Source organism: Phalangium opilio, unplaced genomic scaffold (genome assembly GCF_054372755.1).
Source record: "Phalangium opilio isolate 3A_F unplaced genomic scaffold, DU_Popi_V2 ptg000043l_1, whole genome shotgun sequence".
Taxonomy (NCBI): Eukaryota; Metazoa; Arthropoda; class Arachnida; order Opiliones; family Phalangiidae; genus Phalangium; species Phalangium opilio.
Window position 1 is genome coordinate 807,409 of NW_028324167.1, and position 12,639 is coordinate 820,047.

Sequence of the window (12,639 nt, forward strand, 5' to 3'; positions counted from 1 at the left end):
ATTATTAAAAGTTTTAAAGAAATAATGGACAATCCAAACCAGTTAATAATATATAATTGTGATACAGTGTGGGTACGTGTCTTTGAAAAGTTTAGTTATCGACCATTTTTAATCACTATTGGTTTTTTTTATCCCAGAATTGTTTGCGTGGCCAAATAGATTAAGATTTTACTTATGAAAGAAACACATTTCGTGAATGGTAACATTTCTAAAACTGGTATTCAATGAATATTATATTGGAATCAACTTTTTTTACAGAACATTGCCCCTAATTTATTATATTTGAAAATTGACCTCCAATACTTAGTTACGTTTAACAACAACACGAAAGTTATAAATGTTGCTCCAGATTGTACAGTTAACGATTTATACAATCACATAAAGGAAATATTTAAAAGGAATGTATCGAATGTACAATATTTCAATGAAGATTGGAACGAATGGATTGACATTGATGAATTACCTCCTACTAAAACTAAGCTTAAAGTGTTTGGAGAAGTTGAAGTTCTAGACGTTTTGTCATCAAACACTGAGCTAATGTAAGCTTTATCGTACTTTCTCACAAAATACCAATGCATTTGTGTTTTACAATGTTAATTTAGAACTATTATGTACATTTCTAATAGCTATCACGATGTTTAACTGGCTTCTGTTCGTTCAGAGTGCATTTGATAGCGCCTTCTTTTGATCTGAATTTGCCTAACATTTTCTCTAACATCGATTAAAATCTTAATTTTAGAGCAACAAATGCGTCCAACACGATAGAACCAAATGAAAACAATACTGATGTTGAAAATATCCCGTCTAGTTCAACTATTGGTAAAATTCCACTTAACTACAAATTTCCAAGAATCCCAAAAATAATTGATGATATGATCAAAGAAAAAAACCAAAATGTTTTTCTCCAAGCCAACAAATCTAAACTAATAAACGTTTTATATGAAGATATGACCAAATTTTATGATCTTCAAGACCTGTAAGTCATTGTTTTCTTTTATTCTTTAATTTGTTCTGAACTTAAAAATACGCACAAACTCACAATTAAAGATTATTTCGCGTAATAAATAAGCTGAGACGTAGCAGAACTTCTTAAATACAAATAAAATGTTCTAATCATTAGGTACCCTAGTCATGATGACTATGCCAGAGTTTCTGAGACACTAGTGGAAACTTACCCGTTTTTGTTAGACAAAGATAAAAATGGACCTGGCAATGTAAACGTTGAATTATTTTTCTTTGATTCTACCTTAAATGTATAGCAGGAAAGTCTGAGGTTTGGCATGCATTAACAAATAAACGAAATATAAGATTTGGTTATGTCAGCTGCAACGCATGCTCTTTAGACAATCTGCAGAGTTAATTAAACTATCTTGCGGACTTTTCATGCCTTTCATTTTAGGAGTAATCATTTTGCGTCGCTTAATCCTTACCTAACAAATTATTTATGTTCATTATACTATTAAGACCTCGTGGCTACAAGCCCTAAAATACAAGTTCAAGAGAGAAAGGAAGCCTTTAGTACAATACCCAAAAGTTTTTGAGAACAAAGTAAAATATGGACACAAAAATAATAAAAGGGTAGCTGTAACAGATGTCGGAAATAAAATGTCAACAAAAGTTCAAAGATTAACCAAAGAGGTACTAGCACATTTTCATATTCAAATAGCTGTGGTTGAGTTTAACGTCGAAAGCCGACACAGTTAATAGTTACAAGTCAACTTACCTTGAAAAAAAAACTTCATTTCTTACGTATAACATTTTAGGCCATCATTGAGGCAGAAACTGAAGATGAATTTAGCATAATGGCACATAAAAAGCATTTACAATTGGAATGGAAAAAACAAACAAAAACATGCAATTAATAGATGAAAAAATGACCAGAACTGTACGATATCGTCAAAATATGGCATTCAAAAGTCAAAATCTACAGTCTTTTCTGACAGAATTTCCACCCTTAGAAAATTATCTAGAGGTAATGTGTTACGTTTTATCCTTATGGATAAGTTAATTTATGCACAGTGTTGTCAGTAAGTGTTTAGCGAAGCTAAAATCTAAATAATCTCGAAAACCTGCAAATATTGTCAAATCGAATGATGTAACAGTCTCACAACACCGTGCACTCTGCGTTTTTGTAGCTTATAGCTGACTAGGCACACAGGCGCGAACCCACCGTATCTCTTAAATCCTCCACCAAGGGCTTCTGAAGCTACTCTTCAACACCACATTTACCTTATTCATTCTTGCATTTGGCCAAATAAAATTGGTTCCAGCCTTGGGTAAGGTAAACTGGTGTGTAAAAGATTAGGATCTGATGTGTTAGGATTCGCGTGTTGCTTAATACTGCCTAGGGCCAAATTGAAGGGAAACAAATTGTTCTCGAAAATCCTCATGTTCTATTGATACTTTGATAGCCTGTTTTTAAATTATAGGTAATTAAGGACTTTTCAAGAACTTCGAAATCCGCAGAGCTGCTGCATGTTAAAATTAAAGTTTACTTTCGCCCTATTTCCAAAAATATAATTGCAAAAGCATCGGCTAAAAAATCGTCAGAAAACGTTCTTCATGCCCTAAATGAAGCGAAGGAAGAAAAGTTAATGGAGAATTGTGATGGCAAGTATTTCCGCAATGTGTGGAAAGTCTTACAATATATAAATATATATGGATAAAATGCTAGTTCGTGTTTCCAACATTTTAGAATTGGACCTAAACGCTGCATTGCTTTTAATACCTCTAATTTTTAAAGAAGATCTGAACTTTTGGTACACTCAGAACGTATGGTTTTTTTTAACTTTTCTTCTTTCTATTATGAGGTACAGTTTAACATCTTTATTCCTTAGGAACCAAAGTTATCAACACCAACTATAAAGTTGCCTGAAAATGTTATAAGGTTAGCTGATCCTGTTAGCATTGCTGTTGATGGTGTAATGATTGAATGTCCAAACATTCTGAAGGGGGTAGCAACATTATTTTCGTCGTATTATGTATTTCAAATTGAATACCCCAAAGAAACTCGCAGAAGAGTTTATTCAAAAACTTGTGGCTGGGATTAACCCAAAAAATTTGAATACTTCAATCCGAGCCTCTCTTAATCAAATATTAATTTAAAAGAAAAGGATACTACAAGCTCGCGATCTGCGTATATATTTATGAAACTTGAACTGTTATCTTTGAAACTTGGTTCTAGAAAAAAATAGTTCCTATGCTCGCGATCTGCGTATATTTATGAAACTTACAAACTGTTATATACACATATATTAAGATTTCTGCTCTTATAGTAAGGTATTGTTATATCTTTCAAACTTAGTTCTTGAAAAAAAATGGTTCCTATGCTCGCGATCTGCGTATATTTATGAAACATACAAACTGATATATACATAAATATTAAGATTTCAGCTCCACTAATAAGACAGTCCTATAGTAAGGTATTGTTATATCTTTGAAACTTGGTTCTAGAAGAAAATGGTTCCTATACTCGCGATCTGCGAATGTTTATGAAACTTACAAACTGTTATATACATAAATATAGTAAGATATTGTTATTTCTTTGAAATTTGGTTTTTGAAAAAAATAGTTCCTATGCTCGCGATTAGCGTATATTTATGAAACTTAGGCTGATATATATAAATTAAGATTTATAAACAGCTAATAAGATAGTTCTATAGTAAGGTATTTTTATTTCTGCGTATATTAATGAAACTTAGACTGTTATATATAAATTAAGATTTATAAACCACTAATAAAACAATCATATAATTAGATATTGTTGGTTCTTGAAAAAATAGTTCCTTATTTTATTTTATTTATTCAATGTACTCCGACTAATTGCGGGTAGCTTTGAATCTATCTTGATAATTAAGATCTTTTGTTTTACACCCCCACCCCCTTGAGTATAAATTTAAAACGCTTGATAAATAATATATGATATTAAAACAATGATTTCTGAAAAAGTTTACTGGGGCGTTCTGTATTTTCTGTTACTACATTGGCAATTATATTACAAATCTACATTATTTAAAAAAAAATCTAAAAATATCATATTTGGTCCTCTTTAGTTTGGTGAAAACTCTACCAATTAATTTAAATTTTTTCGGAAGTTCAACACTATTTATACAAGATGGGTACAAAATTATATCATTAAAAAATCGTTCATCTCTGCTGAAAACGTAACATTATTTTTATATGGTGCGAAAACGCACCCCTAAATGAAGAAAAGGCTCTTTTTCGCACCCCTGAGTGAAATTTTTGAGGTTCGGGAAAATACCTTTAATGGTGCGAAAACGCACCCCTAAATGAAGAAAAGGCTCTTTTTCGCATCCCTGAGTGAATTTTTTGAGGTTCGGGAAAATACCTTTAATGGTGCGAAAACGCACCCCTAAATGAAGAAAAGGCTCTTTTTCGCACCCCTATTTCAAATTGTTGTTGCCCGGAAAAACACCTTTAATGGTTCGAAAACGTACCCCTAAATGAAGAAAAGGCTCTTTTTCGCACCCCTATTTCAAAAAGTTGTTGTCCGGAAAAGCACCATATAGGGATCTATTTATACCCCAATCACTCAAGAAGGGTACGTATTTATTCCCTTCTCTTGTTTCAAAGACAAATACTATGTTACTAATATGTACCTATTAAGGTGCAAAAATTACCCTATGGTATAAAAAAACGCCCCTTATCTAGTGGTGCACATTAATACCCTATATGAAGGGTTCGAATTTATACCTTATATGGTACGTCTGGGGTGGGGGTCGAAAATACCTTTAAAGGAGCGTTTCCGCCACATTTCTTTTTACAGTGCATAGATACGTAGTAATACTGAGTTTTCCAAAAGATCTAGCTTACTTTTATGCCCAATCACGATGGTCAAAACATATAAACCAGGGCTCGAACCTGGGAACTTCCGCGTATGAAGCGGACGTGACAACCACTTAACCATAGATACGCGATAACACCCAGTTTTCCAAAAGATGTAGCTTACTTTTATGCCCAATCACGATGGTCAAAACGTGTATCTACCACGGCTCGAACCTGGGACCTTCCGCGTGTAAAGCGGACGTGATAACCACTAAACCATAGATACGTGATAACACTGAGTTTTCCAAAAGATCTAGCTTATATTTATGCCCAATCACGATGGTGACAACATCTATCTACCGGGACTCGAACCTGGGGCGTGTGAAGTGGACGTGATAACTATTACACCATACTATACGAGATAACACTTAGTTTTCCAAAAGATCTAGCTTATTTTTATGCGCAATCACTATGGTGACAACATGTATAAACCGGGACTCGAAACTGGGGCGTATAAAGCGGACGTGATCACCACTAAACCATAGATATAAGATAACACTGAGTTTTCCAAAAGGTCTAGCTTGTTTTTATGCCCAATCACGATGCTCAAAACATGTTTCATCCAGTGCACGATCCTGGGACCTTCCGCGTGTGAAGCGGACGTCATAACCACTAAACCATAGATACGTGATAACACTTAGTTTTCGAAAAGATCTAGCTTATTTTTATGCCCAATTACGATGGTCACAACATGTATCTACCAGGGCTCGAACCTAGGACCTTCCGCGTGTAAAGCGGACGTGATCACCACTACACCATAGTTACGTAGTAATACTGACTTTTCCAAAAGATCTAGCTTACTTTTATGCCCAATCACGATGGTCAAAACATATAAACCAGGGCTCGAACCTGGGACCTTCAGCGTGTGAAGCGGACGTGATATCCACTACACCATAGATACGTCATAACACTTAGTTTTCGAAAAGATCCAGCTTATTTTTATGCCCAATTACGATGGTCAAAACATGTATCTACCAGGGCTCGAACCTAGGACCTTCCGCGTGTAAAGCGGACGTGATCACCACTACACCATAGATTCGTGGTAACACTGAGTTTTCCAAAAGATCTAGCTTATATTTATGCCCAATCACTATGGTGACAACATGTATCAACCGGGACTCGAACCTGGGGCGTATAAAGCGGACGTGATCACCACTAAACCATAGATATAAGATAACACTGAGTTTTCCAAAAGGTCTAGCTTGTTTTTATGCCCAATCACGATGCTCAAAACATGTATCTACCAGGGCTCGAACCTGGGACCTTCCGCGTGTAAAGCGGACGTGATAACCACTACACCATAGATACGTGATAACACTTAGTTTTCGAAAAGATCTAGCTTATTTTTATGCCAAATTACGATGGTCAAAACATATATCAACCAGGGCTCGAACCTAGGACCTTCCGCGTGTAAAGCGGACGTGATCACAACTACACCATAAATACGTAGTAATGCTGAATTTTCCAAAAGATGTAGCTTACTTTTATGCCCAATCACGATGGTCAAAACATATAAACCAGGGCTCGAACCTGGGACCTTCCGCGTATGAAGCGGACGTGATAACCACTTAACCATAGACACATGATAACACTTAGTTTTCAAAAAGATCTAGCTTATTTTTATGCCCAATCACTATGGTGACAACATGTATCAACCGGGACTCGAACCTGGGGCGTATAAAGCGGACGTGATCACCACCAAACCATAGATATAAGATAACACTGAGTTTTCCAAAAGATCTAGCCTATTTTTATGCCCAATCACGATGCTCAAAACATGTATCATCCAGTGCACGAACCTGGGACCTTCCGCGTGTGAAGTGGACGTGATAACCACTAAACCATAGATACGTGATAACACTTAGTTTTCGAAAGGATCTAGCTTATTTTTATGCCCAATTACGCGGGTCAAAACATGTATCTACCAGGGCTCGAACCTAGGACCTTCCGTGTGTAAAGCGCACGTGATCACCACTACACCATAGTTACGTAGTAATACTGACTTTTCCAAAAGATCTAGCCTATTTTTATGCCCAATTACGATGGTCAAAACATGTATCTACCAGGGCTCGAACCTAGGACCTTCCGTGTGTAAAGCGGACGTGATCACCACTACACCATAGTTACGTAGTAATACTGACTTTTCCAAAAGATCTAGCTTACTTTTATGCCCAATCACGATGGTCAAAACATATAAACCAGGGCTCGAACCTGGGACCTTCCGCGTGTGAAGCGAACGTGATAACCACTACACCATAGATACGTAGTAATACTGACTTTTCCAAAAGATCTAGCTTACTTTTATGCCCAATCACGAAGGTCAAAACATATAAACCAGGCTTCGAACCTGGGACGTGATAACCACTAAACCATAGATACGTGATAACACTTAGTTTTCGAAAGGATCTAGCTTTTTTTTATGCCCAATCACGATGGTAAAAACATGTATCTACCAGGTCTCGAACCTAGGACTTTCCGCGTGTAAAGCGGACATGTTCACCACTACATCATAGATACGTAGTAATACTGAGTTTTCCAAAAGATCTAGCTTACGTTAATGCCCAATCACGATGGTCACAACATATAAACCAGGGTTCGAACCTGGGACCTTCAGCGTATGAAGCGGACGTGATAACCACTTAACCATAGATACGTGATAACACTTAGTTTTCCAAAAAATCTAGCTTATTTTTATGCCCAATCACGATGGTCAAAACGTGTATCTACCAGGGCTCGAACCTACGACCTTCCGCGTGTAAAGCGGACGTGATCACCACTACACCATAGATACGTAGTAATACTGAGTTTTCCAAAAAATCTAGCTTACATTTATGCCCAATCACGATGGTCAAAACACATAAACCAGGGGCTCGAACCTGGGACCTTCCGCGTGTGAAGCGGACGTGATAACTACTACACCATAGATACGTGATAACACTTAGTTTTGGAAAAGATCTAGCTTATTTTTATGCCCAATCACGATGGTCGAAACGTGTATCAACCAGGGCTCCAACCTGGGACCTTCCGCGTGTAAAGCGGACGTGATAACCACTAAACCATAGATACGTGATAACACTGAGTTTTCCAAAAGATCTAGCTTATATTTATGCCCAATCACGATGGTGACAACATCTATCTACCGGGACTCGAACCTGTGGCGTGTGAAGTGGACGAGATAACTATTACACCATACTACACGAGATAACACTTAGTTTTCCAAAAGATCTAGCTTATTTTTATGCCCAATCACGATGGTAAAAACATGTATCATCCAGTGCACGCACCTGGGACCTTCCGCGTGTGAAGCGGACGTGATAACCACTTAACAATAGATACGTGATAACACTTAGTTTTCGAAAAGATCTAGCTTATTTTTATGCCCAATTACGATGGTAAAAACATGTATCTACCAGGGCTCGAACCTAGGACCTTCCGCGTGTAAAGCGGACGTGATCACCACTACACCATAGTTACGTAGTATTACTGACTTTTCCAAAAGATCTAGCTTACTTTTATGCCCAATCACGATGGTCACAACATATAAACCACGGCTCGAACCTGGGACCTTCCGCGTGTGAAGCGGACGTGATAACCACTACACCATAGATACGTGATAACACTTAGTTTTCGAAAAGATCTAGCTTACTTTTATGCCCAATCACGATGGTCAAAACATATAAACCAGGGCTCGAACCTGGGACCTTCCGCGTGTGAAGCGGACGTGATAACCACTAAACCATAGATACGTGATAACACTTAGTTTTCCAAAAGATGTAGCTTACTTTTATGCCCAATCACGATGGTCGAAACGTGTATCTACCAGGGCTCCAACCTGGGACCTTCCGAGTGTAAAGCGGACGTGATAACCACTAAACCATAGATACGTGATAACACTGAGTTTTCCAAAAGATCTAGCTTATATTTATGCCCAATCACGATGGTGACAACATCTATCTACCGGGACTCGAACCTGTGGCGTGTGAAGTGGACGAGATAACTATTACACCATACTATACGAGATAACACTTAGTTTTCCAAAAGATCTAGCTTATTTTTATGCCCAATCACTATGGTGACAACATGTATCAACCGGGACTCGAACCTGGGGCGTATAAAGCGGACGTGATCACCACTAAACCATAGATATAAGATAACACTGAGTTTTCCAAAAGGTCTAGCATGTTTTTTTGCCCAATTACGATGGTCAATACATGTATCTACCAGGTCTCGAACCTAGGACTTTCAGCGTGTAAAGCGGACATGTTCACCACTACACCATAGATACGTGATCACTCAGAGTTTTCCAAAAGATCTAGCTTTTTTTATGCCCAATCACGATGGTAAAAACATGTATCAACAAGGGCTCGAACCTAGGACCTTCCGCGTGTAAAGCGGACGTGATCACCACTACACCATAGATACGTAGTAATACTGACTTTCCAAAAGATCTAGCTTACTTTTATGCCCAATCACGATGGTGACCACATCTATCTACCGGAACTCGAACCTGGGGCGTGTGAAGTGGACGTGATAACTATTACACCATACTATACGAGATAACACTTAGTTTTCCAAAAGATCAGGCTTATTTTTATGCCCAATCACTATGGTGACAACATGTATCAACCGGGACTCGAACCTGGGGCGTATAAAGCGGACGTGATAACCACTACACCCTAGATACGTGATAACACTGAGTTTTCCAAAAGATCTAGCTTTTTTTATGCCCAATCACAATGGTAAAAACATGTATCAACCAGGGCTCGAACTTGGGGCCTTCCACTTGTAAAGCGGACGTTTTTATTTTTGTTAAAACAAAATTGATACAAACGTCAATGCTACTTTTTACAAATCAGGAATTATCGAACAATTATAACCAGTCTAAAAATTATTTTATATGCTTTAACAAATTGCCATCACGATTTAATAACAAAAACTTGGAGCTGTAGGTGAGACGTAGTTCGCGTTTTAAAATGGCGTAACAACGTTTTTCTAAAATTGCTAACGAGACCTTGGCAGTACTAATTAAAAAGGACCGTGCATTTAAAATCAGCCTTTTAAAGAGTAACGTTAAGAAATGTACGAATTTCAACCGGGATTTAGGGCGAATGCCAGCCGAACAATGTTGAAAGACGATAAAAGAGTCCCTACCGTTCGTACAACTGCCCAGAACACTGTCAAAGGCCAAGCCTAATTTAGTGACAAAGAGGGACTGCCAGAGCCGAATCGAAAAGGGGCAGCGCAAGAAAATATGCTCTAAAGTTTCGACAGCCTTTAAAAAAACACGCAAGTGGGGTTAGACGAAAGACCGATGGCGAAAAGACGCTCATACGTAAAGAGAGCCCCATGCACTACTTGAAGGTTGACGTCGCGATGAGAAGGACGAAGCAAAGACGAGTGTAACGTTGACCAGGCAGGGTGGGGCAGGGGACCCCAAAGAACTGGCGCCAGGCATGCTCACCTGGGGACTCAGCAACTGTGGAGAGCGCAAAACGACCGTAGATGACCTAAATAGTATTGTCCTGTACCAAGTTTGAATTTGAGAATTTAGAGTCCACGTCTTGTATAAAGTCAGTTACCGAATTATTCGGTGATCTATAACATCCTATAATTCGATAGATCATTCCATCATTTATCTTCACATCGACACATTTTGTAGATGCTCCAGTGAAACTGATATCCTTTTCCCAAAAAACTAAATCCTTCTTTATGTACATTATCAGTCCATCGTTCTTATTATGATAATTTTCAGTACAAGTGAGATTGTACCCATTATGGTAGGTTAGGTTTGGTTAAGTTAGGTTGGTAATATTTTATCAATCATTTAACAATGTTACGCCTTTTCCAAAATATTGATGTTTAGCTTCATTGACTTCTCCAATAATATGCCTTTTTCCAAAAAACTACTGTTATGTTAGGTTAGGTTTGGTTAAGTTAGGTTAGTAATATTTTATAAACCATTTAACAATGTTACACCTTTTCCAAAATATAGATGTTAAGCTTCATTGACTTCTCAAATAATATGCCTTTTCCAAAACATTACTGTTATGTTTGGTTTGGTTAAGTTAGGTTAGTAATATTTTATAAATCATTTAACAATGTAACGCCTTTTCCAAAATATTGATGTTTAGCTTCATTGACTTCTCAAATAATATGCCTTTTCCAAAACATTACTGTTAAGTTAGGTTAGGTTTGGTTAAGTTAGGTAAGTAATATTTTATAAATAATTTAACAATGTTAGGCCTTTTCCAAAATATTGTTTAGCTTCATTGACTTCTCAAATAATATACCTTTTCCAAATCATTACTGTTATGTTAGGTTAGTAATATTTTATAAATCATTTAACAATGTTACGCCTTTTCCAAAATATTGATGTTTAGCTTTATTGACTTCTCAAATAATATGCCTTTTCCAAAACATTACTGTTATGTTAGGTTTGATTTGGTTAGGAGGACATCTCTTCCTCTTTAGAGCGGTTATACACTTCAAGTAAGTGTATCCCTTATGGAATGAAAAAATTTATAAATAAAAACATCAAATTCTACTCTATTTGAGTGTTTCTGGGTATGCAATATTGGGTTAATTGGAATAGGAGAACTGGGAATTGGGTTGAATGAGGTTTGGGTGTTTTAAATTGGGTGAAATGGGGGTAACCTTAATTAGTACCCAAAAAGTTATAAGCGCAATATGACCTTTAATTCTTCATATATTTACGTACAAAATATAAAGACATAAATTGGCTAAAACATAACTATAGAGGCTTTTTAGACCAAATTACTGCAATAATTTACAGTCAAATTCGGCTACATTTCGGTCGAATGGGCCAGGAGCAAAATAATGGTTCTACTATCAAATATTAATCGTTTCAAAATTTCCACCTGATTCTGGTACTCGATATCTTGACGTTCAGGAGGTTTATCTTCAAATATCGTGCATTTCTTCGTAACACGAGCGATTTTCCCACTTTCAGATACTTGGTGTTCGAAACATATTGTATACATAGTGCATTGATCTAAAAGATACGCGACTATATATTGGAGATACGCGACTATATATTGGAAATCCTCGCGCCCTTTGAATCGTTGACACGTCACGATATAACGCATTCTGTATAAGAAGATCTCCCTCGGAAATCACTACTCTGTTCAAGGCGTTCGTCGAATAACCGAGATTACGAAAGAGCACACTCTTATTTAAGTCTGGCGATTACGTCACGACTAAAGACAAGTACAGACACGTCCTAAAAAACCAAAATCGTCTCGAGTGAAATTCGAGACGTAAACAGATCCTTAATCAGTTAACGTACATCGCATAAGCTAGCACTCTCTAATCTAAGTCTGGCGATTACGTCAGTAGGGTTCATAAGAGAGTCCCAGCCCAAGCACTGTGGAAGGCAGGGGCGGTGCAAGCGGTGCGTGGGGTGCGAGCGGTGCGAGGGGGGGGGAGTCGATGGCGCCAGTGTCGCTGGAACTTTCGAGAAGTTTAATTGTATCGCAAACACTAAGATAAGATAAGGGATAAAAATTATAGAAACTCGGAATTCAAATCAGTTCAATTCTAGTGCGGTGAAAGTTTTAAAATGAATTTATCATGTGGGGGTAAAACCCCGGAAAAGGGCGTCATGGAAAACCTGGGGAAAACCAACGCCATGGGAAAATATTCCACCCCCAAATGAAACCCGATTGCAACAGGTGGCGCCCCAGAAAACCCATTACTCACCCCCAAAAATGCACAGTTAAAGCTACAATGACGTAGAATATAATGGCACTATAAATAGCCAGACTAACCAAAGTA

General features: G+C 37.4%; 1 protein-coding gene and 3 non-coding genes across 4 annotated transcripts; 1 reads left to right on the forward strand and 3 right to left on the reverse strand.

Moving 5' to 3' along the window:
- LOC149677272 (uncharacterized) lies at window positions 1–3,118 on the forward strand. The gene is made up of 9 exons (XM_089837279.1): window positions 1–72; window positions 138–199; window positions 259–539; window positions 740–976; window positions 1,121–1,214; window positions 1,465–1,638; window positions 1,764–1,972; window positions 2,430–2,610; window positions 2,696–3,118. The coding sequence occupies exons 2-7, from the start codon at window positions 197–199 to the stop codon at window positions 1,860–1,862; spliced, it is 888 nt and encodes a 295-aa protein (XP_089693405.1). The 5' UTR covers window positions 1–72; window positions 138–196; the 3' UTR covers window positions 1,863–1,972; window positions 2,430–2,610; window positions 2,696–3,118.
- Window positions 3,119–6,080: 2,962 nt separating this feature from the next.
- On the reverse strand, window positions 6,081–6,153 carry TRNAV-UAC (transfer RNA valine (anticodon UAC)). The gene has a single exon. It is a non-coding gene; the product is annotated as a tRNA-Val (tRNA).
- An 882-nt stretch (window positions 6,154–7,035) lies between these two features.
- TRNAV-CAC (transfer RNA valine (anticodon CAC)) lies at window positions 7,036–7,108 on the reverse strand. The gene has a single exon. It is a non-coding gene; the product is annotated as a tRNA-Val (tRNA).
- Window positions 7,109–9,194: 2,086 nt separating this feature from the next.
- Window positions 9,195–9,267, reverse strand: TRNAV-UAC (transfer RNA valine (anticodon UAC)). Its single transcript has one exon. It is a non-coding gene; the product is annotated as a tRNA-Val (tRNA).
- Between the last annotated feature and the right edge of the window lie 3,372 nt (window positions 9,268–12,639).